Source organism: Suncus etruscus, chromosome 1 (assembly GCF_024139225.1).
Source record: "Suncus etruscus isolate mSunEtr1 chromosome 1, mSunEtr1.pri.cur, whole genome shotgun sequence".
Taxonomy (NCBI): domain Eukaryota; kingdom Metazoa; phylum Chordata; class Mammalia; order Eulipotyphla; family Soricidae; genus Suncus; species Suncus etruscus.
This window is the reverse complement of record NC_064848.1, coordinates 207,184,029-207,211,702: the sequence shown is the minus strand read 5'-3', so window position 1 is coordinate 207,211,702 and position 27,674 is coordinate 207,184,029. Positions and strand designations below refer to the sequence as shown.

At 63.1% G+C, this 27,674-nt stretch overlaps 1 protein-coding gene across 5 annotated transcripts in view; it reads right to left on the bottom strand.

Moving 5' to 3' along the window:
• Positions 1-22,584, bottom strand: part of BAIAP2 (BAR/IMD domain containing adaptor protein 2) — a 30,800-nt gene extending 8,216 nt beyond the window's left edge. For all 5 annotated transcript variants that reach the window (XM_049776254.1, XM_049776264.1, XM_049776280.1 and 2 more), the window contains exons 1-6: positions 22,443-22,584; positions 14,518-14,593; positions 13,509-13,595; positions 4,899-4,960; positions 4,714-4,785; positions 4,279-4,416 (exon numbers count right to left, since the gene is read on the bottom strand). In XM_049776254.1, coding sequence (XP_049632211.1) covers positions 4,279-4,416; positions 4,714-4,785; positions 4,899-4,960; positions 13,509-13,595; positions 14,518-14,593; positions 22,443-22,496 — 489 coding nt within the window. In that variant the 5' untranslated portion in view covers positions 22,497-22,584. The remainder of the gene's footprint in view (positions 1-4,278; positions 4,417-4,713; positions 4,786-4,898; positions 4,961-13,508; positions 13,596-14,517; positions 14,594-22,442) is intronic.
• Between the last annotated feature and the right edge of the window lie 5,090 nt (positions 22,585-27,674).

Below are 27,674 nucleotides of genomic sequence, written 5' to 3'. Positions count from 1 at the left end.
CGGTCCTAACCATCTGGGGTCCCACTGGCTCTGCAGGGCAGATGCCACATGTGTGGGTGCAAGGCCAGAGGAGTGGGTCATGGGGAAGGGCTCTGCAGATAGCAAACCGGCCCAAGTGCACCTGCACCTCCACCTGCGGCTCCCACGAGCCCACCACGGAGCCCTGGGCGTGAAGGGGCAACCTGGGTGCTTGGACCTTGCTGTGGGGGGGCTTCAGCGCCTGCCCATGCTGGCCCAGGCCACCCCAATCCGGGAACTACTAGTATGCGGGGCACCCAGGGGTCCAGCCTGGGTTTGAGAGGACCAAGATCGAAGGAAGATGGAAGGACAAGGCGACTTGGGGGCTCCCAGCAGTAGCAGAACGGGACCAGCAAACTGGGCAGCCAAGGCGCCGAGAGGAGTCCATGCCAAGCCCACAGGGCGGATAGAACTCTGACCACGCCCACACGGAGGACAGGGCCTGACCAATAGGATGTGTCGGCTCCGCGCCGGCCCCGCCCCTAAAGTGACCAATAAAATGTCCGTCCCGGCCGACTCCGCCCCCGAAGTTGACCAATAGGATGTGCCGGTTACGCGCCTGTCCCGGCCTGACCAATAGCATGTCTTAGCCACAACCGCCCCGCCCCTGAAACTGACCAATCGGGTGTGTCGGGCCCGCCCCCGCGCCTACTCCGCAGGCTCTGCAGGCCGGCGACTCCCCAGACGCCTACGGGGTTCAGGCTCGGGGGGCTCGGGGGCACAAGCCCACCCTCGCGCCCCACCCTCGCCGGCCTGGCAGGCGCTGCTTCTGCCTCCAGCTGGGGCCGCGCGGTGGCCGACTCCTCCGCCGGCTGAGTCAGCGCGGTGGGCGGCAGGAAGGGCCCGGACGGGCTGTTCCGACCGCCTCCCCTCCGCGGCAGGCAAGGCCGGGGGCGCGGGACGCACGCCGAGGGTGGGGCCAGCCGGGCCCCAAACTCAGAGCCGAGGGGGCAGGCCCAGGGAGGAGTCCCGGGGTGCCCTGAATCTGGACGGCCCTCCCCCAACTGCCGCTCCTGCAGCCAAAGCGCCCCCCCCCCCCATGCCACTAGGGGCCCAGACTCCTGTGCAGTCACCCCGGGAGCGCATATTGAAGGACTGGGGTGCAAATGAGTACTGCAGTCTCCCAGTCAAACTACATCAGCAGTAGACCTGCACTGCTTGGTGGCTGCCCCACAGCTCCTCACACAGGCACCTTGCACACCCTGCACACAAAACACGTGTACACACAGAGAAGACACGTGCAGACAAGGACACCTGCACGCTGGGATACAAGACACACAACACGCACACACTGGCCTGGCCCACACACTGGCCCTCTGAGCCCAGCCTGAGGGAAGTCCAAGACAGGTCTAGCAGGACAGATGGGGTCAACCCCAGGAAAACCCCATCTCCCCTCCCACTGCACGATCTGGCCTGGCACCCGACTCCGGTCTGGGCGGGGGTGTGTAGGTATGCGAGCCCTAGTTCCCTTCGGGATGGACGGCAGCGGTTGGCACAGGTCAGCGCAGGACTGTGTGTATCCGGGACACGGGCCCCCAGGGCCCCCTGGCCAGGACAGCTCCTTCCAGCCATCCAGCCGCGCATGTTTCTGGGTTTTTAGGCCGCAGGAAAGTCTCCCTGGGGTGGAGAGACCCCAGAGGGTGTGTGGGGCGCGCGGTGCTGGCCTGGTTAGCTGGCTGGTTTATTCGGGGAGGCCGGGGACAGGCTGGTGTCTAAGGTTTCCAGCTGTTCCAGGGACAAGCATTGGGGAAGGGGAAGAGGAAGGGGGGAACCACAGTACAGAGGGGAGGGCACTGGCCTCACTCACCATATACCTGGGGTCCTCCCCAGCACCCCATAGGGTTTCCCTAAGCACTATCAGAAGTAATCCCTGAGCTCAGAGCCAAGAGGAGCCCTGTGCACTGCTGAGTATTGCCCTCCCCCCAAAAAACCAACAACAAAAAAGGCTTGCTATGCTAGAGCCATATAGCACAGCGGGAGGGCGTTTGCCTTGGACATGACAGCCAACCGGGGTTAAACTCCCAGTACCCCATTGCGTCCCCCACAACACTTCAGGAGTGATTTTCGAGTGCAGGGTCAAGATTGAGTCTTGAGCACAGCTGGGTGTGGCCCAAAAAAGGGAAAAAAAAAAAAAAGAAAAAAAAGCAGAGAAAAAGCTCCACAACAGAAAAGCAGGGACTGCAGGGTCCACAGGGGATGGGGCTCCTTCCTGGGATGGTCACTAGCAATCGGGAAGCCCAGCTGGGGGTCGTGTCTGCACAACTCCACACAGCACAGCATGGTGTGGCTGGAACACATGGCCGCCAGGATTCTGCCCACGGGCAGAGCCGCACCCCGGAGAGGCATATGGGCTAGGGGCTGGTCGGGCAGGGTGGTGCCCTGTGGGTCCCTCCAGGTCCTGCCCCCCAGTCTCTCAGCTCGGCACTGGGCCGGTGCTATGGAGACAGGCACTATAGAAACCCCAGCTGGAAGCATTCAAGACCCACTTAGTCATCCTGGGCTGAGAGCCTGGAATCCGAGAAGACAAAAGTGCCGGAGAGTGAGGCTGTGTGACTCAGAGCAGGGGGGGGCCTTCTAGAGACACCAGGCTCAGCTCAGCAGCACCCTTGGAGCCCCACGCAGCCCCCAAACCCTGCAGCTCAAGAACACACAGGGGCTCCCACACAGGAGCAAGGGGGACCCCGGCGTGAGGCGAAGGGATGAGGGCACAGCAGGAGCACTGTTGAAGGCCCACACCTGCTGCCCCTTCCTTCCTGGAGTCCACTGGATCAGTTTGCATGGTGGGGAGGCCCCTCATACCCAGCGGGCAGAGGGTATATTCGGGGGGGGCTGGTTGGGAAAGAGGCCTGGGATAGCCTATGGGCCTGTGTCTGGGCTGGGGGACAAGGAGGCAGGTGCTGAGCCTAGAGCGGGGGTCTTTCCAGGGGGTCACAGGGTGTGCAAGCACCCCTGAGATCGGATTATGGTGACTAGGACCCTGCATTAATTCCATGGCCCTTTAAATAGAAACTCTTCCTCTCGGGGCTGGAGAGATAGCCTGGAGGTAGGGCAATTGCCTTACATCCAGAAGGATGGTGGTTCAAATCCCGGCATCCCATATGGTCCCCTGTGCCTGCCAGGGGTGGTTTCTGAGCACTGCCAGACATGACCCAAAATCCAAAAACCAAAAAAAAAAAAAAGAAACTTCCTCTTTCAGGGCCAGAGAGATAGCATAGCCGGAAGGGCGTTTACCTTGCACCCAACGGACCCGAGTTCGATCCCTGGTATCCCGTAAGTTACCCCCCAAGCCTGCCAGGAGTGATTCCTGAGCCCCACGTGTGGCCTGTCCAAAGGAGGCTTTCACCTCTTTCCACCCACTGCCAGCACAGGCTTGGGTGGGGCTCCCTCAGGGACTGTGCCCCTGACCTGCCACGGCCCTGACTCTGCTCCATCCTTAGCTGTACACCATTGTCCCCAGCAGGCATATCTCGGGCCAAGAGCTCTGGGCTCAGTGCAGGCAGTGGCCGAGCGTCCTGTTGGGTTGTGCCAACGCACCCACCAAACACGGGGAAGGGTGCCCACAGGCCAAGGCAGGGTAGACAGATTCACTCCGAATCTGCTGGGGATCAGCTAGCCCAGCCCAAGGGGGCTCGGGTAGTGCTGGGCGGGTCTGCAGCGACCGGAAGCCCAGCCGCCCATAGCCCTACACCAGGACCCCTGGGAGAGTCTGGCAGCATGGCTGTCCTGGTGGTGCAGGATGATGGCCTGGCAGGGGCTGGAGGGCTGGGAGAACCCCTCCAAGGGTCCGCAGCTGCATCCAGGCAGAGCTCGTGGCCTGGCCATGGAAGTTGGGGGGCAGAAGGGCAGAGGCTGGGCTCAGCTGGCACACAGTGCTTCCGGCTCCCTCTTGTTTTGTTTGTGCTTTTATTAGGGAGCCATGTCCTCCCCCTGCTCCACTGTGCTCAGGGATCACTCCTCCAGGACTCCCCCCCTACCCGCCCTGCAGCGCCAGTGAGGCACTGCTCCAAACTCGGGGATCCCCTTCACTGCCTGTTCCCACAACTCCAAGCAGAGCCCAGCCTGGGCTCCCGGCCAGGTGAGCTGTGAGGACAAAGGGACAGTCCAGCCTCACTGCCCAGTGCTGGGCACCGGGTAGTCAGGGCCGGGAAGACCGGCGGAACATGGCCGGGGGAGACGCAGGGGTGGGCACTTCTGGGGGACACGATGAGGGGAGGGAGCCCCGCCCACTGCCGCCCCTCCAGGGTCCCCACCCGTGCCCACCTGAAGCTCCTTGTCCGAGTACTTCTGTGGGTTCTTGCTCCCTTGGCTCTTCTTCCGCAGCTTCTTCAGCTCGGCTTGGCACTTGTCCAGGGCGTCGCCTTTGCCCCTCTGCTCCGTCTGGTACTTCTTCAGCGCAGCCTGGAGTTTGAAAACTTGAGTCTTAGGACCCTGTGTGGAGCCCACCCCCACTGGTGCGGCAGCCCCTCCCCATGCCCTGGGTGTCTACCCAGGAAAAGCTGAGCCCACCAGGAGTTTAGGGGGTCAGGGTCCCCTGTGTCTGGCTGGGCACACACGGCACAACCTGGGAAGCTGGAAAGGATGGGTTGGTACTCATGCTTAGGTATTCGTGCTGGGCACTTACTCAGGCACGGGCCTGGTCCTCCCAATGAGGTACTGGCCCGAGTACTCACACTCAGGCCCAAGGCTGGTACTTACACTCAGGTACCTGGAGTCCAGCTCCACCTTCTGCTCCAGCTGTGTGAGCAGCTCTGCGTGGAACGACTTCAGCTGCAGGCGGGGGAGAAGACACAGCTGAAGGCTCGGTTCCCACAGAAGCTGTGAGCACCCCTTCCCCGGTCGACCCTACTCCCCCCTGGCCCCCGGCCTCCACACCAGCTCACCATCTCTTCCAGCTGGTTCTGAATCTGCCGGTGAACCTCGGCCATCTGGAATAGCACATCTCCTGCAGGATGGGGATGAGGGGCGGTCAGGGGCTGCGGAGGGCCCGGCAGAGAGGCTGTGGCTACCTGAGGGGCCCCACTGCGAGAGGAAGTCTGGAGCTGTGAGAGAAGTGGGACCAGACCGTGGGGCAGACAGGGCTGGGTGTGTGTGTAGTGACCTCTGCAGTGAGACGCTAGAGGCTGTCTGAAGGCGAATGACCGACCTGGTTGAGGCAGTGGACACATTGGGGGGTGGGGAGCAAGGACTCGGGGGCCACCCAGCTTGTCCTTCCAAGCAGCTGAGACCTGAGAGGGCGGTATGACCTTCCCACAGACAGTTAGAGGCATTACTGGGGAGAGTGCAGGCAGGGATGTGGGTGTGTGGGCAGACATGAGGTTGGGCAGGCAGGGTGAGGGTGTACAGGCAGGGATGCGGGAGTGCGTGTGGGTGTGTGTGCCGGAAGGGAGTGTACAGGGAGGGGGCAGCTTGCTCACAGATGAGTGTGCAGAGCGTGGGATTGAACGGGCAGTGCCTGTGGGTGTACCCCCGGTCCTTCCTTTCTGCCCAGGTTCTGGGCCCACAAGGCTGCAGCAGCAGGTGTGGGGGCCTCGGACTGAACAGACTCACATGAGGCAGGACCAGGGGCACCTGCCTGCCCCTCAGCCGGGCCATATGGGTCTCTGTTGAGTTGGGTGCCCTCGTAGTGAGGGGGTCCCCGTGAGCGGGGTTCAGGGACAAGCAGAGTGGAGGCTCTTGGCCAGGTTTTTCTCCTGCACCTGTAACTGGGTAGGGCTGGCCCTCGGGAACCCCTGGGGACTGGCGGGTGTATGCGGCCTCTGCCCTGCAGGGGGAGCTGCAGAGTCGTCGTCATAATGGCAGGGGCTTTAAGGGACACTCAGGGTCATCCTGGGGCTTCTCCTCTTGGGGACACCGAGTCTGCAGAGGCTTCTAGAAGCCAGATCTGGGGTGTCTCCATGCTCAGAAGGGAGGGGCGCGTCCTTCATGCTCCCCCGTGGGCCCCAGGCACCCAGTGGACACAGCCCTAGTATCCTGCACAGGACACTGAGGACCTTCATTTTAAATACAAGCTGCCCTCCTCACGCTGGTCCAGGCCCACCATCTCAGCACTGCCCCCCACCCTGCGCATCTGCCTGGCCTTGTACGGGTTGAAGTGCAGCTGACCCCCCTCCAAATTGCATCCCCCCCAGCATCAGAAGAGTGGCGGGGCAGCCCCCTGAAAGTGCACCGGAACCCAGGCCAAGTCCGGGGCCAGAGCTACAGTCCAGCAGGGAGGGCGTTTGCCTAGCATGAGGCCGACCTGGGTTCGATTCCCGGCATCCCAAATGGTGCCCTGAGCCTGCCAGGAATAATTCCTGAGCTCAGGGCCAGGTGTAAGCCATGCGCACTACTGGTGTGGCCCCAGAAACCAAAAAACAAAACAAAACAAAACAAAAAAGGAGAACCAATACTGCTCTGCAGGGAGCAAGTAGAGCCCTACCAGCACCCGGGTCTGGGGTGGGACAGCAGCAGACACAGGCATTGAGTTCCACAGCGAGACCCTTTGGGTGGAGAAGGGTAGGGCCCTAAAGCTTTTGGGTGCCTTGCTTGGCTGGACCCCGAGTAGGGGCTTCTACTGTGCCCAAGATTCTAAGCAAGGAGCCAGGCCCATAGATGGCCTGCTCTGGTGACAACAATCGCCCTGGGGATGCCCTCAGTCGCTGGGACCCAGATCTGTCGCCCAGGCTGTGGCCCACGGAATTGTGGGGCCATGGGGGGTCTGAACACATGTGGTGGCTCTAGGGCGTGGGGGATCCTGGGGATCCCCGAGGCTGTGAGTCACTCATGGGCCCAACACAAGGACCCAGTTCCTGTTGGCGTTGTGCCACGTCCCGAGGGCGGCGGGTCTGGGCTGATGTGACCAGCATGGCACGCGCACAGACACGGAGCTGTTTTCGTCTTCTTGGCCCCCCCCCCTCAGGAGGCTCAGGGATCCCTCTGGCAGGGCTCTAAGAGTCCTAAGTGGCTGGGAATGAACCTAGGGGACCACATGCAAAGCAAGTGCCCTCCTTACTGCTGGACACTCGACTCTTTGGGAGTTTGGGATACACCCAGTGAGATTGCAGGAAATGTCCCATGGTTCTGGGGTACGAGGTGCCCAAATGGAGCCCAGGACTCCTGCCCCTGCCCCCAAGTTCCTTGTCTAAATCCGAGCTCAGCAGTGAGCACCACAGAAGCCCTGACTCACGCCCACAGCCCCCAAACATCCAGGCCCCGGTGACAGTGGCTCCCTGAAATTATGACACCCCAGGGACAGCAGCCCCCGACATTCTGAGGGACAGCAGATCCGGACATCTTTCCTAGACACATCCTAGGACAGGTCCCCTGCAATCTTGGGCGGGCATGGTGTGCCTTGTGTCTGAGCAGTGCTGGGTTTGGGTCTGCAGGGGCCTCTCTGAGAGGCATCTGGGTCCTCTCCCTCGAGTTTCAGCTCTCTTTGGACTTGTTTTGAGGCAAAGCTGTCTCGCAGGCCTCTCCCTTCTGGGCGCTGCTCTGACCCCCAGTTCACCCTGCACCTCCCCAAGAAAGAGAGATCCCGCACCTGGAAGCCACACCTGTGCCAGTGCTGGCTCTGCCCAACAGCCGGCCGCTCCTGCAGCTCTCTGGGCTCAGGGTGGGCCGGGTGGCCATAGGCCACGCTCTCACTATGGGTGTTGCACTGGGTCTGACCAGAGACAGTCAGGGTCTCAGGGACCTTGTGGAATTCCCCGGGAGAGACCTTTGGGGCGAGCAAAAGCTCCCCAGGATTCTGTCACCACAGGATGGCGTCGATGCATCTGTGTGTACACACGTTGGTGTGTGCATGGTGTGTTGGTGTGAACTGGGCACGTGTGGGCTGGCAAGTGTGTCTGATATGTATGTGTTGGTGTGTAGCACCTGTGATTGTGTTGTTGCTGGAGTGTGTGTGTCCCTGAGTGTGCTGACGTGCCGTGTTTGTGTGTGGGTGGGGGGCGCCTGCACGCCTCATGCCTGGGGCACGATCCTCTCTACTCCCGAGGCTGGTGCCTGCAGCAGTTCCGAGTTCCCGGCTGTCCCTGTGGGCCACGCTCTGGCATCGATCTGCCCGACCTTGTCCCTGGGCCCCCTGTGCTCAGCAACCAGGACGCCTGCTCCCTGCAGCAGCAGCTGAGCCAGGCCGCTCAGAGCAGGCGGGGAGAGCACACCCCTTCTGGAACCTTCTGAAGCAAACATCCACAGCGCGATTCTGCAGCCGCCTGGGAGGCTCATTAGCATACTCAGAGCCTGGCTGCGGAGGCGTCCATCAGCGGACAGACAGACAGACTGACAGGTGCCGAGACCCCCTGGCCGGGATCCAGGGACACCTCCCCCTCAGCTCCCCCCACGGCTCGCCTGGAGAAGGGGGCGCTTCTCAGAGACAGTGTGGGAGTGGAGGGGGTGCAGAGAGGCCGCTGACTGTTGCCATGGAGAGTGTGGGGGCGTCCCGGGGGGGCGGGGGGACGAGCCCACACAAGGAGCCTGGAGCCGAGCGCAGAGGGCGGCTGGTACCCAGGAGCAGCTGACTCCTCCCGGTCCTCCCACCCACGGCTTCGCCCCGGGGCCCAGGGCCGCAGCCGCAGTGCCGCAATGAGCCCAGAGCAGCTCCCAGGCCCAGGGCGCCACGCAAGGGTAAGCAGGGCCGTGCCCATCTCAGCTCCCACAGTGGAGCTGGACACGGAACCCAGCATGTCCCCGCAGCAGCTCGTGGAAGGAGGCAGGCCACGGGGAGGAGGACTACTGGGCATGGAGCCGCCCAGACGGCATCAGGCCTGGCTTCTGTCCCCCAACACAGAACCAGGAGTAACCCAGAGCTACGAGTAAGGCCTGAGCACTTTGGGGCCTGGCCTCAAACCGGGGGGCAGCAGTAGCACAGCAAGGAGGGCGATCCCCTTGCAAGCAGCTGACCCAGGCCTGATCACATGCAGAATCACATACAGTCCCCGAGCCTGCTGGGACTGACTCCTGAGTGCAAGTGCAGAGCCAGGAGGGAGCCCTGAGCACTACTGGGTGTGGTCCCCCAAACCAAGCAACAAAATAGCCTGGGCAACCCTTCCTGCTCGAACAGACGCACACGTAAGAATAAGGCAGGCTGGGCCGGTGATCCCACTGGGGCAAGAGGCACCCATTTCTCCGGCTGGGCACGCCCTGGGGTAGCTAGACGCGCCTCCAAGGCAGAACACGCCCACTACGAAGGAAGCCACGCCCATCTCCGAAGGACACGCCCTGTCAGGGCTAAGCCACGCCCCTCGGAGACAGGACACACCCACCAGGAGCAACACATGCCCTTCTTGGGTGGGACGCGACCACTCTGGAGGAAGCCACGCCCCTCCAGGACAGGACAGAACACGCCCAATCAGGGACAAGGACACGCCCTCTCTGGGAAATCACGCCCCTCTGAGGCGGGGCACACCCACCGGGGGAACTAGCCTGTCCACTCAGGGGCCAGACATGATGCCTCTCTCAGTAGGACACGCCCACTCCGGAAGAAGCCAAGCCTCGGCACGGTAGGACACGCCCACTCAGGGTCAAACCACGCCCCTTGGGGCAAGGCTCACCTCTTCCCAGGCAGAACCTATAAAAGCAGCCCACCAAGCCCAAGATCAGCAGGGGCCTTGGATCTACTCTCACTCAGCCGGGATCTCAGGCTGAGGCGGGGCAGGCCCTCCTAGGGCAGCAGGCATGTGCGGGCAGGCCCGCGTCTCTCCAGAGCCCCAGCTGCTTCTGGTGCATCTGTCCAGGGCAACCTGGGTACCAGGCAACAAGCAGACCGGAGCTCACTCCACTGGGCTGCCCACTAGGCAGCCCTTCCTGAGCCCCAACAAGGCCCACATCAGGGCTGCAAGGGAGTCGGGAGCCCTGGAGGATCCCCTGATGGCCCCAGTGCCCCACAAGAGCTGATCAGAATAGCTCAGCCCTGGGTACTTTAGGGTCTGGGCTCTGCTCCGGCTTCCAGACACCTTTTCTCTCACGTTTGTCCAGGACGCCCCCTGACCTGTGGGAACAAAGACTCCGCTGCGCATGGAATGGACCCTCAACTGTCCTCATCTGCCCAGGCCACTGTCCCATGTCAGGGGGTCCTGAGGCAGGACCAGAAGGCCTAGTACAGGCTGGGGCCAGAGGTGCACCCCCAGAGCCTGCGTCGAGTGCCTGGGATCTCACAGCCAAGACCAGCCCCTGTATTTCCACCTGACTACCCTGCCCTCTGGGCATGAGGCTGATTTGGGAAGCTCAGGAAAGGGTGCGGAGGCTGGGCAAGTCTCTGCGGGGCCCGGAACCCACCTGGGTCCCTGGGAGGAAGGGGAGAGGCCCACAGCCAGCTCCCAGGTCCTGGGTCCCCCTGCAGACCAGTAGGCAGGAAGGTGGCAGCCCGCGGAGTTCCGGCCACACCTGGATCCACTGACTCAGGGCCCAAACCCAGCCCAGCGGCCCAGTTTCGGGTGGGGGATGGAAGCTCCTTCCGCCCCAGGCGCCGGGCTCAGAGCAGCGCTGTGACAGGCACACACATGCCTGCTCAGGGGCAGTGTCCCAGCAGAGACAGGCACCGAGGGAGACACAGGGCAGCCCCACAGGTGCAGCGGGACCTGCCTCACCTACCTGGCCCTCCCCAAGCATTCGGCCCTGGCCTGACCTCAATGTCGTCCTGCAGATGGCAGGCAGTGGGACCTGCCTTCCCCTTGACTGAGCCGGCAAAGGCACCACCTGAGTCACCGGTCCAGGAACCAGGTGCAGGGCCTGACTCCCCTCCCTCTTCTCTGCCTGGCTCGGGAAGACTGGCACAGGCAGCCATTCTTGCTGCCCACGGAGGCACCCTGGGGAAACACTCCAGGGCAGGAACTAGGGCACCCAAGAGAAGAATATCCCGAGAAGCCAGACACCCTAGAAATGAGTGTGTGGCTGGGATTAGGGCTAGAGTATGAGGAAACAGCCGGATCCCAGGTCCGTTCTCCAGTGCTTACAGGACATGCACTAGCAGGCTGGGCCAGGAGGCATAAGGGATATCACTGGGGCAATGCAGGGAACAGGCAGGGAGGGAGGGAGAGAGGTGGCAGCAGGCCAGCGGGAAAATCTGTGCCGAGTTGGGGATCAGAGGCCGCAGCTGGCTCCGTGGGTTCTCCATGGGCATTTTGCAGGCGGGGTGGTGCCGTGGGGAGGCAGATGGGCCGGCCCTGCGCTCCAACATATCAAAGACGAGAGAGTGTCGGCTTTGAGAGTGAGAGTCCAGCTCTGCGGGTGGCTCTGAGAGTCCAGCTCTGCGGGTGGGCTCGCGGGGACAGAGATGACAGCTCCCCCACGGTCTGCAGCTGTGCAGTGGCCGCTGACCTTCCAAGCGCAGAGCCTCTGATCCAAGGCCACCTGCCAGCTCAGGCCTGGGACTTCAAGGGTTCCAGGGACTGGGGCTGGGGGCATGGCTCACAGGGCTGGGCAGGTTGTGGGCGTGGCTCTCTGAGAGGGACATGGGGCGTGGCTACAAGGAAGGGCAGGTTGGGGGCGTGATTCTCCCCTCCCAGGTGGGGCTGGGGCATGGCTACCCGAGGGACATGACAGGGGTGCGGCTCTCCCAGAAAGGGCAGGTTGGGGGCGTGGTTCTCATAGGAGGGGCGTGGTGGGGCATGGCTACCATGAGGGGTGGGCTAGGACTGTGGCTCTCCCAGCAGGAGGGGGTGCTGCCCTTGGTTGGGGTTGGAGGTGGCTTTCTGGCTAATAATGTCCTGCCGCTAAAACAAGGCTCAGAGCAGCTCTCAGGCATATCCCACATCCATTGGGGGGCCCCCTCAATTTGAGGGGGAGGGTCAGATAGAAACAGAAGGATGATGGGGAGTAAAGGTCCCTCCACCACCTGTCTGAGCCCCTGACCCCATAGCCACCAGGGCCCCCCAGCGAGACCCAGCAGGAAGTCAGGACAGGGCGGAGAACACCGCTGACTTTGCAAATGGGAGATTAAGTCTGGAAACAATCTGGGCCAGAGGCACTGGCGCAGGGCCCAGGACATGGCTGCAGGCTCCCGGCTCCCCCGGGACAATGGTCCAGGGCAGCCCATCCTGAAAGGCTGCAGGGACACACGCACAGAGACGCAGAGAAGACACAGGTGCATAGGGGCCGTCAGCAACAGGGCTCCTGGAATGTCGAGCAAGGGAGACTCAGGGCAGCCAGATGCCACCAGAGCACCCCTTGCCCTGCACACCCAGAGCCCGACTCTACTGCACCCCCACGGGCACCATCACAGAACACCTGATAGCAGCGAAGGCGGGTGCACCTGAACGCCTGACACGCTTAGCCCCAACTCAAGTGCCACCCAGCTCCCCACCCTGCCCGGCGCCACTGCAGACCCTCTTGAAAGGCCAGGTCCTGGGGGACCCCCGTAGCTGGTCAACTCCTGAGCACCAGAGTGCCCTACTCACACACACGACTCTGCTCTGAGAATATGAACCTGATTACACACTCGTGACTGCCCAAGAACATCGACCTGTGGACCACTTAACCACATGACTGCCCTGAGAACATGAGCCACAGACCCGCTTACACACATGTGGCTGTTCCATGAGAACATGAGCCACAGACTGTTATACACACGTGATTGACTGAGCAAAAGAGTCGTGGCCCGGCTGACAATGGACAGAGCTACAGAACCCCCGGATCCAGCAGGACCCCAACTCTTCCCTCAAGATGCTGAACCCCCAGAGACGCCAGACCCTAAAGAGAAGACTCCCCTGAAACACGCGGCCCCACATCCAAGGAATAGCTGTGGGAGGTGGGTTGGAGGGAGGCAGCACAGCATGGGGATGCAGGACAAAGGCCCGACCTGGGCGGTGACAGCAGTGTGTCCATCTCTCTGAGCCTGTGGAGCTCCAGGCAGGGCGTGAATGGGGTGCTGAGCTGTGAACCCCCACGGGGGCAAGTAACAGCTCAGAGGACAGAGCAGCTGGGGTGGGCGGGCGGCTGCACACTGGCTGCGCTGCCCAAACGCCCCTGCACCCCTCCCAGAACGTCAGCAGTGTCAGCACCGGGTGTCCCCACACTCTGCAGAATCAGTGGCCTGCACCACGTTGTCCCCAAAATGGGCTGGACATGGTGGTCAGGGCCTGAGGACGGAGCACCCTGGAGGACGCCATGTCCTCAAAGGAGGGAGTAACCAGCTCAGAAGCAGGAGGCTGGACACAGGGAGGGGGCCTGGGCTGTAAGGGAGTCCCGCCACAGACACTGCCTGAGCCCCCACAGCATAGGGTTGGCTGCTCGAGTCCACACGGTGACCAAGGAACAGTGCCTGGACCCCACCGGTTCCTAGTCTAAGGGTAAGCACGACATCCCCGAACCTCACAGCAGCTGTGCCCACGGCCACTGGTCAGACATAGCTGAGCCTGCTTCTCCTGTAATGTATGTCCTTCCTGCAGGGCATGGAGGTCATATCAGACCATGCTCCCTGCTGAGCACCCGCACAGCCCCTTCTCTCAGCCTCGTCTCCCCCCAAGCTGTGCCCTCAAGGCCAGGGGCCAAGCCCAGCACTGGCCGAGACTCACCAAGTTCCTTGGAGCCTTGACTCTCACTGGCCAGTTCCCCCATCTTCACCAGCGCATCGAAGTAGCCCTTGGCTGCGTAGGTCACACCTGAGGGAGGGAGATGGTCACGGGAGCAGGAAGAGCTTGGGAACCCTGAACCCCCACGTTTGGCCAGGCTGGAATTGATCCATGGGTCGTAGGTGTCCCTGCATGCCAAGGACTGTCCCCCGGGGGAATGCATGTTGCACATACGTGCACACAGACTCGCATACATGTGTCCACCGGCTCCAGACCAGCAGGACTAGATGCTGCATAGTGTGTGCAGAGTCCTTGAGTGCTAAGCCCAGTCCTGCACAGCTTGGGGACAAGTACAGGACCTCGCTGAAAACCCCAACCTGAACCCGAGCTCCAAGCCCAGCCACAGGTGCTGACACAGGTGCTGAGGAGCAGTGACTGCACAGCCCGCTCTGCCCTCACAGGGGCTCGGTGGGCTCCTAGGGGTTCTGCCTGCCTTTCCCAGGTCCTCCTGAGGCCGCACCCCAGTGAACACAGGTTATTCAGGGCCGTGGGAAAGGAAGAGAGAGGTATGTCTACCCCAGTGTGGGCAGTATCTTGAACAAGCTTCTCAAAAAGTGGTAGGGGGGCTGAAGTGACAGCACAGTGGGGAGGGCCTTTGCCTTGCATGCGACTAATCAGGTTTCGATCCCTACCATCCCAAAGGGTCACCCAAGCCTGCCAGGAGTGATTCCTGAGCCAGGAATAATCACTGTCAGCGAGTGTGGAAAAAGCTAAATAAGAAAGGGGTTACAGGCCGAGCACAGGCACAGCATCTTAAGGGGTGCCGATCCCTGGGCCTCAAGCCCCATCGTGGGGCCATGACACAGGTGGGTCCCAGCCACCAGGAACTCGTCCAAGAGGTCAAACAGGCTTCTGTAAATGGGGGGGGGGTGACGGTGGCGGCTGAGGTGGGACCCCCCCCCCCCCCGAGTTCTGATGAATGGACGCGTGTCCTCACCGTGGCACCACTCACCTGCCAGAGCCTTTTCGTAGTTCTTGCCCATGGCAATGAAATTCCTCAGGCTGGGGTTGAACTGTTCCATGATGGTCTGGGAAAGGCAAGTAAAGGGCGCGTGAGGACACCAGCCACCCACGGGGCAGCAGACTTCAAGCCCCTGAGCTGATAGCCCGCCCAGCCCTGTAAGTGCCTCGGTTTCCCCATATGCACGGAGGGCAGGGAGAGGATGGCAGTTCGGCGGGGGAGACAGGCCCCGCAGAGCTGCAGCTGCCTGGTGCCCGCCCCACTCTGGCACTGATCCCTGACAGTCAGTTCCACATACCCGGTCACAGCCCCGCCTCCCCCCACACTGCGGGGCCGTCTGTGTCCCCACACGTCTTGGTGCCAAGGCCCACAGCGTCGAACAGAAGAAATCAGGTGTCACCAGACCCCGCGCTTTTGTGGCAAGACACGGCAACCGCCAAGGCCGGGCCAGCTGGGTGTGAGGATGCCTGGGCAGGGCCTGCTGTCACAGGCTGGGCAAAGCGGCTTTGGCTGCAGAACTCGGGGGCCTGGTGGCCTCTCAACCCTTCACCCCACAGTCGGGACTCAAAGGCAACAACTCTGGGGGCCAAAGCTGGGGCTGAGGGGGGGAGTCAGCATTTGGGGTGGCCCAAGAGACACCAGTGCTGCCAGGTGTGGCTCTTCCTAAGCCACAGAAAGAAAAAAAGAGGAGGGCTGGAGAGTGCTGGTTTTGCACGTAGCTGACCCGGCATTCCATAGGGTCCCCCAAGCCTGCCAGGGGTGATTCCTGAACAAAAAGTCAGGAGGAACTCCCAAGTGTCGCCAGGTGTGGCCCCCAAACAAAAACAAACAAAAGAAAAGACAAACCAGAAGAGGGAAAAAGATCTTTGGGGAGGGGGAGGAGAGGGGAGGCCAGGCCATAGCCAGGGTCTGCACGCACCACTGTACCCCCTGACCTCCCTAAAACAAAGCTGCAGGTCCTTGACTCCAGCTCAGCTGAGAACCCCATTGCCAAGGTCTGAGGATACAGGATGGAGCTGCCTAATTCTAGGGGGAGGGAGGGAGGGAGGGAGGGAGAGAGAGAGAGAGAGAGAGAGAGAGAGAGAGAGAGGAGAGTCTGAGAGAGAAAGAGAGAAAGAAAGAGAGGAGAAAGAGAGAAAGAGAGAAAGAAAGAAAGAAAGAAAGAAAGAAAGAAAGAAAGAAAGAAAGAGAGAGAGAAAGAAAGAAAGAAAGAAAGAAAGAAAGAAAGAAAGAAAGAAAGAAAGAAAGAAAGAAAGAAAGAAAGAAAGAAAGAAAGAGGGGGCCGGAGAGATAGCATGGAGGTAAGGCGTTTGCCTTTCATGCAGGAGGTCATCGGTTTGAATCCCGGCGCCCCATATGGTCCCCTGTGCCTGCCAGGAGCAATTTCTGAGCCTGGAGCCAGGAATAACCCCTGAGCACTGCCAGGTGTGACCCAAAAACCAAAAAAAAAAAAAGAAAGAAAGAAAGAAAGGAAGGAAGGAAGGAAGGAAGGAAGGAAGGAAGGAAGGAAGGAAGGAAGGAAGGAAGGAAGGAAGGAAGGAAGGAAGGAAGGAAGGAAGGAAGGAAGGAAGGAAGGAAGGAAGGAAAGAAAGAAAGAAAGAAAGAAAGAAAGAAAGAAAGAAAGAAAGAAAGAAAGAAAGAAAGAAAGAAAGAAAGAAAGAAAGAAGGAAAGAAGGAAAGAAAGAAAGAAAGAAAGAGGGGCCGGGTAGGTGGCGCTGAAGGTAAGGTGTCTGCCTTGCAAGCGCTAGCCAAGGAAGGACCGCGGTTCGATCCCCCGGCGTCCCATATGGTCCCCCCAAGCCAGGGGCGATTTCTGAGCACATAGCCAGGAGTAACCCCTGAGCGTCAAACGGGTGTGGCCCAAAAACCCCCCCAAAAAAAAAGAAAGAAAGAAAGAAAGAGAAAAAGAAAGAAAAAGAGAGAAAGAGAAAGACAGAAAGAAGGAAAGAAAGAAAGAAAGAAAGAAAGAAAGAAAGAAAGAAAGAAAGAAAGAAAGAAAGAAAGAAAGAAAGAAAGAAAGAAAGAAAGAAAGAAAGAAAGAGGGGCCGGGTAGGTGGCGCTGAAGGTAAGGTGTCTGCCTTGCAAGCGCTAGCCAAGGAAGGACCGCGGTTCGATCCCCCGGCGTCCCATATGGTCCCCCCAAGCCAGGGGCGATTTCTGAGCACATAGCCAGGAGTAACCCCTGAGCGTCAAACGGGTGTGGCCCAAAAACCCCCCCAAAAAAAAAGAAAGAAAGAAAGAAAGAGAAAAAGAAAGAAAAAGAGAGAAAGAGAGAGAAAGAGAAAGACAGAAAGAAAGACAGAAAGAAAGAAAGAAAGAAAGAAAGAAAGAAAGAAAGAAAGAAAGAAAGAAAGAAAGAAAGAAAGAGAGAAAGAAAGAAAGAGAGAGAGAGAAAGAGAGAAAGAGAGAAAGAGTAGGAGTATGTGTGAATGTGATTGTGCAGGATCATGTGGGTGTGTGTGCGGGTGTGCAGGTGTGCAGAGCATGTGTGTGAGTGTAGGAGCACATGTGACTAGCGTGTTAGTTGGAGCATGTGGGGGCGTGTTGAGGGGTTAGGGTTAGGTTGAGGGGGTGTATGCGGGTGTGCCCAAATGACGGTGAGAGTGGGCAGTGTATTGGGTGTACATGGCCATGCACGGATGCAGAAGTGGCATGTTCCCCAGCGAAAAGCACAAGGTTGAGGTGCTGCCCAGAGGGGAAGTGGGGAGACCCAGCACCCCTTAACCGCTGCTACCCAGCGGCCCGACGAGGGGTCTCGTGGCAGCCGCACCCCTAGATATTGGCTGAGCTCATGCAGCAGGAATGCGGAGAAAAGCAGCAGAGCAGGGTGGGGTGGGTTGGTGCTGGGGTGTCACCAGGCACCAGGAGGGCAGGACCCTGCTCCTTGGACGAGAGGGAACAGGGCCAGCAGGCAGAGTGCTCAGCGCTGGGAGGGTGGCCTGGGAGCACTGTGGGGTGGGAGCGAGTGGTCTGTCCACATATGTCTGAGCCTCGCCTTGTCCTGCAGCACAGGCGACTGGGTTCAATCCCGGGCATCCCATCGTGGATCCAACAGGGGATCCAAGTTTACCAGGAGTAACCCCTGAGCACCACAGGGTATGGCCCCTCCCAAAAAAAAAGAAAGAAAAGAAATAGAAAAGACAAGCAGGTGGCAGAAACACAGGACCATCTCAAGGAGCACTCTGTACCACTGGGGTCCAGGGTCCCCACCCCACAGACACCCCCATGCACATAGATGCTGCCCTCAGCTGCCTGGCGCTGCAGGAATCCAGGAGGAAGCCTGGCAGGACGTGGGGGAAGGGTGGCTTGCCAGGGGCCTCCAACTCTCCCCAGGCACCTCCGTGAGGACAAGGGCAGTGGGCACCGAGCCTGCCCAGGACCTAGTTCTGCAGGACAGCTCGGAAACCGAAGAGTCCTGGCCTGGGCACTGGCCCCCCGCAGCTGAGAGAGACGGACGGCGTGGACCCCACACAGACATGCGTGAGCATACGTGTGGGTTGTGCATGTGGCTGGTCCAGGGACATGTGTGGGGAGCTCACAGCCACCTTCAGCACCGGCAGCGGGTGCAGAGCCTGGTCTGAGGTCCGCCTGTGCCAGCGTTGGGAACAGCAGGAGCTGCTGATGCCTGGTCTAGGCGGGTGCCCCCTGGACACCCCACCTGCTGCCCTCTTGCGAGGTTCAGGGGCCAGAACCAATTCTGGGGGATTCACAAAAGTGGGGGTCTCTGAGGATGCACAGCCTGGGGGGCTTGATCACTTAATCACTTGGGGGCAGACAGACCCCTTTGGGGGCCCTGGGCCACCAGACTTCCCACTCCCTGGAGGCCGGCAGTGCCTCCCGGAAGAGATGGGGGTGGGGAGGAGCCCCGATGCCCACAGGAAGCCGCCAGCTCCACCACCCCCACAGGAACCAGAGCAAGCTGGGCACAGGGTCGCAGGGCCCAGCCACGCTTCCTTCCTGTCGGGAGCGTCCTGTGGCCGGCACACTCACTCACGTCACTGTCACTGTCCTGGCCACCCTGTCCCTGCAGCATCACCACGTCCCAACCGCCCAGCCCACGGCCTGGGTCCCTGAAATCACAGCACATTCACTCAAAGTGCTCCTTCGTGGATGGAATTGGGGGAACCGGCCCCAGGAAAGAGTCTCAGCACCAGGGGACCCTGCTCAGGGATCCAGACACCCTCAGATCAGACCACACTGTAGCCCCTTCCTGGCTGAGGGTCTGCGGAGGCAGTGAGGGTGTGGGAAGTTGGGTGCCCAGAGAGGAGGCGGGGTAGGGTACCCCAGCCTGGGAGGAGGCAGTACTGCTGCCCAGCGGTGGGTCTGGGAGTCACAGAACCTGAGCCTCCTACTATAGAGGCCAAGCCTGTCCATCACACACCTGCAAGGACAGCGGCGCCCACCGCCCCGTGCGTGGCTCATGAGAATCAGGCCACGAGGTGGGAACTTGCAGAGGGACTTGGGGGCCCCTGGGCAGCCTGCAGGGAAGCTCGGGAGTGACCAGGCCAAGCCCAGCCCGCAGCCGCCTGCCACTGTCCGGCAAGGGGCAGGACAGACCCCAGGCGGCTCCTCCCTCACCATCCACGGCTCACGTAATGGAGATGTGGGTCAGGCCTATTCCAGAAGCTTCCAGAGGCTTCCAGACACCTCCATATGCTCTGCAGCAGAGGAGCAGGGAGGGGCTCTGAGCGAGCCTGTGGGGCTGCAGGTAAGGCTCCTGGCGGGCACCCCGTCTCCCCCTGACTGTCTCGAGATACAAGGCCTCCTCGAGTCTCCATGTCCAGGCATGTCCCACATGGGCCACGACAGCCCATGTCCCCGCCACGGGAACCACAGACTCCACTTGTGTGTCCCCCCCAGCCAGCTGCCGCTTCTAGGTGCTACATGCTCCCACACTGCACCCCAGGGCCGGGTGCTGGGGTTGTGCTACTGAGGTCTCTGGACCTTCAATAAGCAGGGAAGGAGGACAGAAGGGGAAGGAAGAGGAAAGTAGGGAGAGAAGAGGGGAGGGGAAGGAAGGGAAGGGAGCGTGAGGGGGAAAGGAGTGGGAAAGGAAGGATGAAGAAGGCAGGGAGAGGAGTGGAAGGAAGGGGAGGGGAGGGCAGGGGGAGAGCGGAGAGAGGGAGGCTGTAACCAGACAGGGACAGAAGCCAGGCAGTACAGGGTGTGTGGTCTGTGGGCCTGGGTACATGTGCTCAGGGTGTGTGGGCTGCACAGAACAGAACCCCACTTCTCTGTCACCGTCCCATTGGCCTCAAGGGACAGTCCCCAGCTTGGACCAGGGGCTCTGAGCCCGTCCACACACTCCCCCCACACCTGTGCAGCCTCTGGGGTGATGGAGGGACTGGCTGGGGATGGACGTCCTTGGTGCAGCGAGTGGACCTGACTCTCGGGGAGTGAAGAGCTGGGGGGCAGAGAAGGCGCTGAGCTAGGCTCCCAGGACACCCCACAAGCCCCCCTCCGAGGCTTCAGAAACTGGAGCAGTGGGTGGGTCGACGAGGGGTGCCAAAGCCCCTGAAGTCAGCTGCCAGACCCTGGCCTGGCTCAAGGCTGTCAGCCAAGGAGATGCCAGTGTCCCAGAGCCCCCAGAGCCGGGCACAGAGCGCAAAGTGGGCTCAGGCCCAGCGGGGCCGAGAACTGGGCACCCAGCAGAATCTGCCAGGAGCTTCCTCCAGAGCTGAACCAGGTCACAGGACTGGCTCCCGGACCCCCCAGTACAGCCCGGAGTTGCTTCCAACTGGCCGGTGCCCAGTTCTCCCAAATACTAGTCCTCTCAGTCCCCATCACACAGGGCAGGGGGGTTGGGGGCTCAGCTATGGGGCTTAGAGCTTCGGGGCCAGAGGGAAATGCCCAGGGACAGGCAGGAAGAACCCGAGTCCTGGTGGGGACAACTCTGCAGACCTGAAGTCACCGCCAGAGCAAAGTCACAGAAACGTCCTCGAGCCCCACGCAGGCCACACCCACGCACATGCACCGCTGCTCCAAGCACAGTGCTCCCACGTCCCCACGTCCCGCGCCTGCGCCGGCCTGCGCACACCCACTGTCACCCACACAAATGGCGCAGCTGCCGAGATGCGCGTCAGAGCCCTTGTGACCCTTGGGCGGCTGGTGACGGTGGGGGCTCAGACACAGGAAGATCAGAGGGTCTGGGGTGGAGGGCAGGGCAGGGCAGGCGGAGGCGGGTTGGACAGGACAGGGCAATCGCGGTAGCGCCCAGCCAGGTCCCAGCTCTGGTTCTATCACTCTGAGGTGGCAGACCTGGCCCCGGTCCCCGGTGTCCCTGCTGACCCCAGTGGGCGCACAGGGGGTGCCCTGGCCCTCTCTTTTGGGTGCAGCACTCTGTTTCCTGGTGTTCCTTTTGGACAGACTGGGAAGTCAGGCTTCGGGCTGGGGGACCCGAGACCTTGCCAGGCCACACTCCCAGATCACCTGCCCGGCCCGGCCTGGCACCGGCCTGTCCATGCACCCGCCAATCCCTCTCCAGTCAGTACCCCCCCCCAAGCATAGCCCCCGAGAAGGGGGCGCGAGGCCATAAACGTAAGAGTCAAGACTGGACATGGCCGCCTGACTCAGGTCACAACTGCCCAGCGCCTGGAAAAGGGCACACGGTGGACACCGGGGGCCTGCGCACTGGGCCAGTGGCCATGGCCTAGCCAGGCACCGAGCCAGACCGGTCACTTTGTCCTCATGGGCACTGACTTCTTATCAACCTCGGTTCCAAAGTGCTCACCTGCCCAGCCCTCAGGGGACATGGGCTCAGAGCTGGCCTGCAGGCCGGGCTGCGGCCCCTTGACTCCCCCAGACATGACAAGCTCTGGCGGGACGGTGGGGAGCCTCCCCCCAACCACTGAACGGCCCCCTCAGGGCCCTGGGGACAGGCCCTACGGAGGGTGCATGGGCGGGGCGCCCTGAGCCCCACGGGGTGCGTGGACCTGGCCGCCTCGAACCGCACGGAGGCGGCCTTGGGCTCTCCCAGCGCAGAGATCTCCACGAGCCGGGGAACTCTCACCCCAAAAGTTCCTGTTCGACAGCGTGATCCGCCAGCAGGATCAATAAATAACCAGCCGAGACGGGGCGCAGAGCGCGCGCGCGCGCACGAGCAGGAACGGGAGGCACCGGCGGCGCCTCCCGCGCGCTCTGCAGAGGCGCCTCCACACCGGGGTCTGCACCCGGCTCCTTCCGTCCACACCCCTCCTCCTCCTCCTCCTCCTCCTCCTCCTCCTCCTCCGGCGCCACGTCCCGGGCCTCGGGTCCCCCGTGCCGCAAGTCCGAGCTCTTCCCGAGGCGCGCGCGCCGTGGCCCCGGGGACGGGGACGGGGACGGGGACGGGGACGCAGAGCCGGGCAGCGCTCGGTCGGCGCCTGGGGAGCCGGGCCGCCCACGGCCAGGAACTGTTGCTCCCCGAGGCCGGCAAGGAAGGAGCCGCCGCCACCCCGCGCGCAACGCAACGGAGCCGGCTCGGCGGTGCCAGGGCAGCCGGTCCGGACCTCCGGGTTGGGTCTGGGGGTTCGATGACCGCATTGGGGGCTCGGAGCGGAAAGCGGGCGCGGGAGAGCCGCCACCGCGACCGTTCCGAGGCAGCCCCGAGCCCCCCGGGCGTCCCCTCCGGTTACATAAGACGCCGAGCTCGGGTCCCGTCCGCGCCCGCGCCGCCCGCGCCCACCGGAGCCGGGACGCGGGGCCTCGCGCCCGCAGGTTTGCGTAACGGCGCCCGGGGCCACCCACCGCCCACCGCCCGCTGGCGGGACGCGGCGAAGGCCGGCACGGCTCGGGGAGGGAGGCCCCCGCCGCCGCCCCGCCGCGGCCGATCCCCCGCCCCAGGCCCCGGGAAGGGCTGCCCGCCGGCCCGGGCGCGGGGGCGGCGCGGGGCGCGATGCCCACCTGTGCCCACGGCAGCCGCCCCCGCTGCCACTCACCTTGTAGACATTTTCCGTGAGCCGGTGCATCTCCTCCGAGCGCGACAGCGACATGGTGCTGGGTTCCGGCGGCGCCGCAGACCGGAGCGGGGCGCGGGAGGACTCGGGCGCGGGCGCGGGCGCGGGCGGAGCGGCGGGACGACGCGCGTGGAGTCCGGAGCCGGAGCGCGGGGGCCTCCCGCCGGCCGCTGCCTTTATAGCCGCGCTGGCCCCGCCCCTCGCTCAGGCCCCGCCCCCGAACACGCCCCCGTCGCGCCCCGATCGCCGCCCCCGGCTTCCCGCCCCCGCCCAGGCCCGCCGCTGCTAGGCAACCGGCAGGCCCCGCCCCCGCGCCACCTTCCTATTGGCGGGCGCCGGAGCCCGGAGGGCGAGGGGGCGGGGACGGCGGCGGCGCTCGGGCGCTCATTGGCCGGCGGCGCCGTCGGTCTGCGCGGAGGAGGAGGCGGGGGCGCGGCGCGGGCTGGGGCCCTGGGAACAGCCCGAGGGGGCCGAGGCGACAGCCGGGCTGGGGGCGGGGAGCGGGGGCGGGCGGCGCGGGGAGGCGCGGGTGCGGGGCGCGGGGCGCGGGGGGCGCTCGGCGAGCGGCGGCCTTCGGGAAGGGCTCGGCTGCGCTGGCCGCGGTCCGCTGCCGCTGCTCGCCCAGGGCCGCTCGCTCGCCGCTCCGGGTAAGTCCGCCCGGCGCACCGTCGGCGACCCCCGGCGCGTCCGGCCGGGCCTGCGCGGGACTCTGGCCGGGACGCGGCTGCGAGGACCCGGAGGCCCCCGGGAAGCGGTCGGAGGCTCACGGAGGAGTTGGGGGGGCCCGGGCAGGACTCGGGGAGCCCCGGCGGGCGAGGTGGGAGGCCTGGCCCGGGGTCCTGCTGGGAGCCGAGCGGTGTGGGGCCCGGGCCGAGCCGACCCCGCGGGGACACTTTGACCGGAGCCGCTTGCCCGCGTCCATCACCGGCCCAGCCCGGCCCGGTCCAGTCGTCCACGCCCCCCCCGGGGACATCCCGGGACCCAGCGCCCCGGGCCCTCCTCTCCTGCTAGCTCGTCCTGGCTCCCTTGACTGGGCCCGGGGCTTGCTCTGGGGTGCTCCGGGGTGGGTCCCACGTGCAGGGCGGGCCCAGCCCCGAGCGAGTGCCTGGTGAGCAACAGGCAGGAGGACTGACTTTCCAACCAGTGACCGACTCACTGACCGCCCGGGCACGTGACGGGTCAGGCGCGCGTCCCCTGGGCATGTCGGGCCGGGCCCCGTGGACACTCGCTCCGGCGGGCCAGCAGGGCCTTGGCCCCGTGACCGGCCCCACGTGGGGGCGGCTGGGGTGAGCCAGGCAGCGGCACCCCAAGGAAGTCGTGGCAGAAGGTTCCTGCAGTGACCACCCGCCGGGGGGGGGGGGGCCTGACCATCTGCGTCGGGGTGGGGGTGTCCCCATCATCTATCTCCCAGCCCCCACTCACTCACTCAGGACCTAGCTGCCTAGTGGGCGCTGCCCTCCCCAGGAGTGTCCTAGGGCCCCAGAAGCTCAACCAGACTACGTGCCAGGGGTGCAAGGGCAGCACTGGCAGAGCCATAAGCACCCGGCACACAGAGCTGACCCCTGAGGGTCTCCCCTGATCCCCTCAGGCTCCTTGGCAGGGCGCAGGGATGGCGAGGTGAGTGCGACGGGCAGGGAAGGGCCACAGCAACTGAAGGTCACCACTGGGCACCGGGCAGGGCTGGCAGCAGGAAACCGGCCCTGGTAGGTTTATTTCCGGGGTGACAGACCCTCCACCTCTTGCTGGGAGACTGGGGGTTGTAGCTGGGATCCTGCCCTGGCCTGAGACCTTCCGCCTACCTCCATCAGGGACCCAGCAGGACTCGAGCAAGCATCTGTCCCTGCTCCCCTCTGGGGGCTGGCGGGCCTGAGTCGACCCGAGCCAGGAGGGGCCCAAGGGCAGTTCTGCTGTATCCCCTCCACTCCCTCTCCCAGGCACTTCGACCCAGACTCGACTCTGGCCCGGGTCTGCCTGCATTGTGGGGACAGGGGCCTTGCCCCTGCCACCGGCACACCAGCCCAAGCCCCAAGCAAGCTGGGAAGCGACTGCACCTCGCGGGGCTTATTTTTAGTCCCGTTATGTAAGTGGCTTCGTCCCCACGTCACATCGGGAGGGGTCTCAGTTTAATTACAGGATGGCAGCCTCACTCCCTGGCAGCAGGCACTGCGCTTGGGGGTGTCGGCTTTGCACAAGACAGCCTGGCCGGGGGGCTCGCTTTGTCCAGCTGAGCCCGAGAGCTGATCCTGACCTGGGGGTGCTGTGTGATCGTCATTCTGGGGAAGTATCGGGGCTTCCGGGTGGCCCGCCCTTTCTCTACGCCCTTCCCCCCCCCCCCCAGATCCAGGCAGTTGTCACTGGGGACCAGAAGCTTCCAGAGCAGGCCAGGCCTCGGTTTCACCGTCCACGTCTGTGTCTGGGCAGTGCCGGCCTGGTCCCCAGGCAAGACTGTCAGACTGGCCTGCAGCCTTCATGTGGGGCCTGACAGCCCTGGGCATAGGTAGGGTGGGAGAGGTGTCTCCTGTCTGCACCTCCTGCACCACGGGGTGACCCTCTTCTGAACCTGGGGGAGCCGGCAGACAGGCAGGCAGGAGTGGACACTCGGCGGAAGGCACTGCCACCAGCCCCAGACACGGCCCAGACGGTGAACCGTCCTCCAAAGTCCTATCACTGGCAAAGCTGGGTGTCTGCCCCCCTGCCCTGTCCACGCTTGTCCTGCGACCCAGCCGGGACCAGAGTCCAGGAGGCACTCACGATTTGGGAGATGGGGCTAAGGACCCGGTGGACTCGGGACATGGGAGGGAGGGAAAGTGGGCAGCTCTGCTGGAGCTCAGCTGTGTCCCTGAGCTGTCGTGCCCAGGTCATCAACAGGTCCCATTCCCCTGAGACTTGAAGTGTCAGAAGCGCCTTGCCTGGGCGGTTGTAGCCTCCGAACCCCCAAAAGCTGCTGTTGGCCCCTCGCTTCCTGCCTTCCCTGACCTCGACTCACGCATGGGCTGAGAGGTTCTGGGGCTGAAGCTGCAGCAAGGTTTGAGCCCGCCACGGCAATGCACCCTGAGCACTGATCTAGGAGTCGACCCTGAGTGATGACGGTGTGGCTGCTCCGCAAAAGGATTGGGCACCTTGGGGACCCTCCTGCCAGGTGGGGAGAAGGGGTCCCACAGCCCAGAGTGCCTGTGGCCAGTCCCGCGGAGGGGCCACCCCCAGCCCCTTACATAATGGGGCAGCGTGACTGCGGGGCAGGGAGAAGCTGGGGGCGGCGCAGGGCGACGAGGCAGGAACTCCAGGTGCTGCTCCCTCGCTTAGCCTGTCATCCCGTCATCCCCGTCATCCCCGTCTGCCGGCTCGGGCTCCCACTTGCTGGAGACGCCGAGTGACAAAGCCCACTTGGCTCCCCCGTGACGGTATGCTGGGCCTCAGCACCCCCATCTGTGCGCGAGTGAGCGGGGAAGCCCAAGGCCAGACGGGCTCACTGAGGTCCCAGCACATGGACCAGCCCAGCCGGGAGAAACCCCGGCCCCCCGCGCCCGCACACGCACGCACTCACGGGTGGTGGCTGCTAATTTCAGCTACGGCGGCTCCCTGCGCTGCTCCGGTTTATTTAAAGCCGATTTTCAAATGTTGTCTCCAGCCCCGAGTCTGACTTGGCCTCGCTGAGGAGCTGAGCCGCATGTAGGAGTTGCCAGAGCGGTGGAGAAGGGGGAGCTCCAAGGACGGCCCTGGAGTCGTGGGGCCTTCCTGGGAGCAGTGCCAGGCAGCCAGCGGGGCCTCCGAGCTCGCCCTTCTAGTGGAACATGCTGGAAGGATGTGGTGGAGCTGCAGGGGAAGGCCGGGTTCTCCCTTGGTCTACTGTAGGAGCAGATGGCCCAGAGCTGAGGGGGGTGGGTGGGCTGCAGGAGTGAGTCTAGGTGGGCCAGGATGCAATGGTGAGTAAGGGAGCAGGGGTGCAGGGGACTGGGCATGGGTAGGTCTGAGGGGACCCTGGTGCAGGGGAGGAGGGCGTGGGTCTGAGGTACAGGCTGGAGTGAGAGGCGGGGCACACTGGCAGCGCTGGGGAGTCTGCCAGGGCACATCCTTCTCATTTGGGATTATCGGTGTCCCACTGTCCAGCCTGCTCTGTAAGGGAGAGAAAAGGAATCGGCTGCCAGGTCAGAGAACAGCCTCCATCGTCAGGCTGTCAGATCGGAGAACAGCCTCCGCCATCAGGCCGTGTCCTCCCAGACCAGTGAGAACAGCAGAGTCTTGCCCAGGTTCCTGGCTCCCTTCTGCGTGTTTGGTGTGGGCACAGGTGTCCCCTCGAGGGCACAGTCCTGGCCAGGCCAAATCCCAATCCCCTGCCAGATGGATGGACTGACAGGTGGATGGATGAACAGACAGACAGACAGACATATGGACCGATGGGTGGATGGATAGATGGACGGACAGACAGATGGATGGACAGACGGATGGCAGATAGACTGACAGATGGACAGGTGGCTCCTGGGACCCAACTCCCCAGTGCTGCAGGATCTGAGACCTTCCCTTAGCAGACCTTCCCCTTATGGAGGCCCGTGACCACCCGCCCCTGATGGTGCCGCTCCTGTGTATTCGGGCGGGGCTCGTGGGGTCCCCCTGCTTCACTGGGGGAGACGCACCTGCGCAGGGGAAGGGGGTGGCGACTTCACCGAGACCTCGGTTGCCACCTGGTGGGCGGCCTGGAGAACTGCACGGGGCAGAACCAGAACCAGAACCACATGCCGGATCCTAATCTTGGCCTTGCTTTGAGCGGGAAGATGGTGCTGCTGCCGGCAGTCGGCCGAGTCCTACACTCGCCGCTCACAGCTCCGATGCTCTCGCGCCTCAAAGCCTTTCCAAGGGTCGTCTGGGGTCCTGGGCCCGTGCTTCAGACGGAGCTGCTGAGTGATACCCCGCACCCCAGGGCCCTTCCTGACCACGCCACTCTGCCGTTGCCCCGCCCATAGTACTGTGGACACGCTCACTCCGGTCCATCTGCCCACACACCATCCTGCCCTTCAAGCCGGCACCATCCACATCAGAGTGTGGGGTACAGCCTTGGGTCTGAGCACCAACCCCATATGGGGTGGAAGTTAGGCCTCTTCGGGCAGGGGTGCCCCTCACCTTTCTTTTTCTTGCTCTTACAACTGGTTTGGGGGAGGCCCCCTGAGAGCCTACAGGCAGGCTGGGAGGGCAGTGGGCCTGGCGGGTGCCCTGAACCCC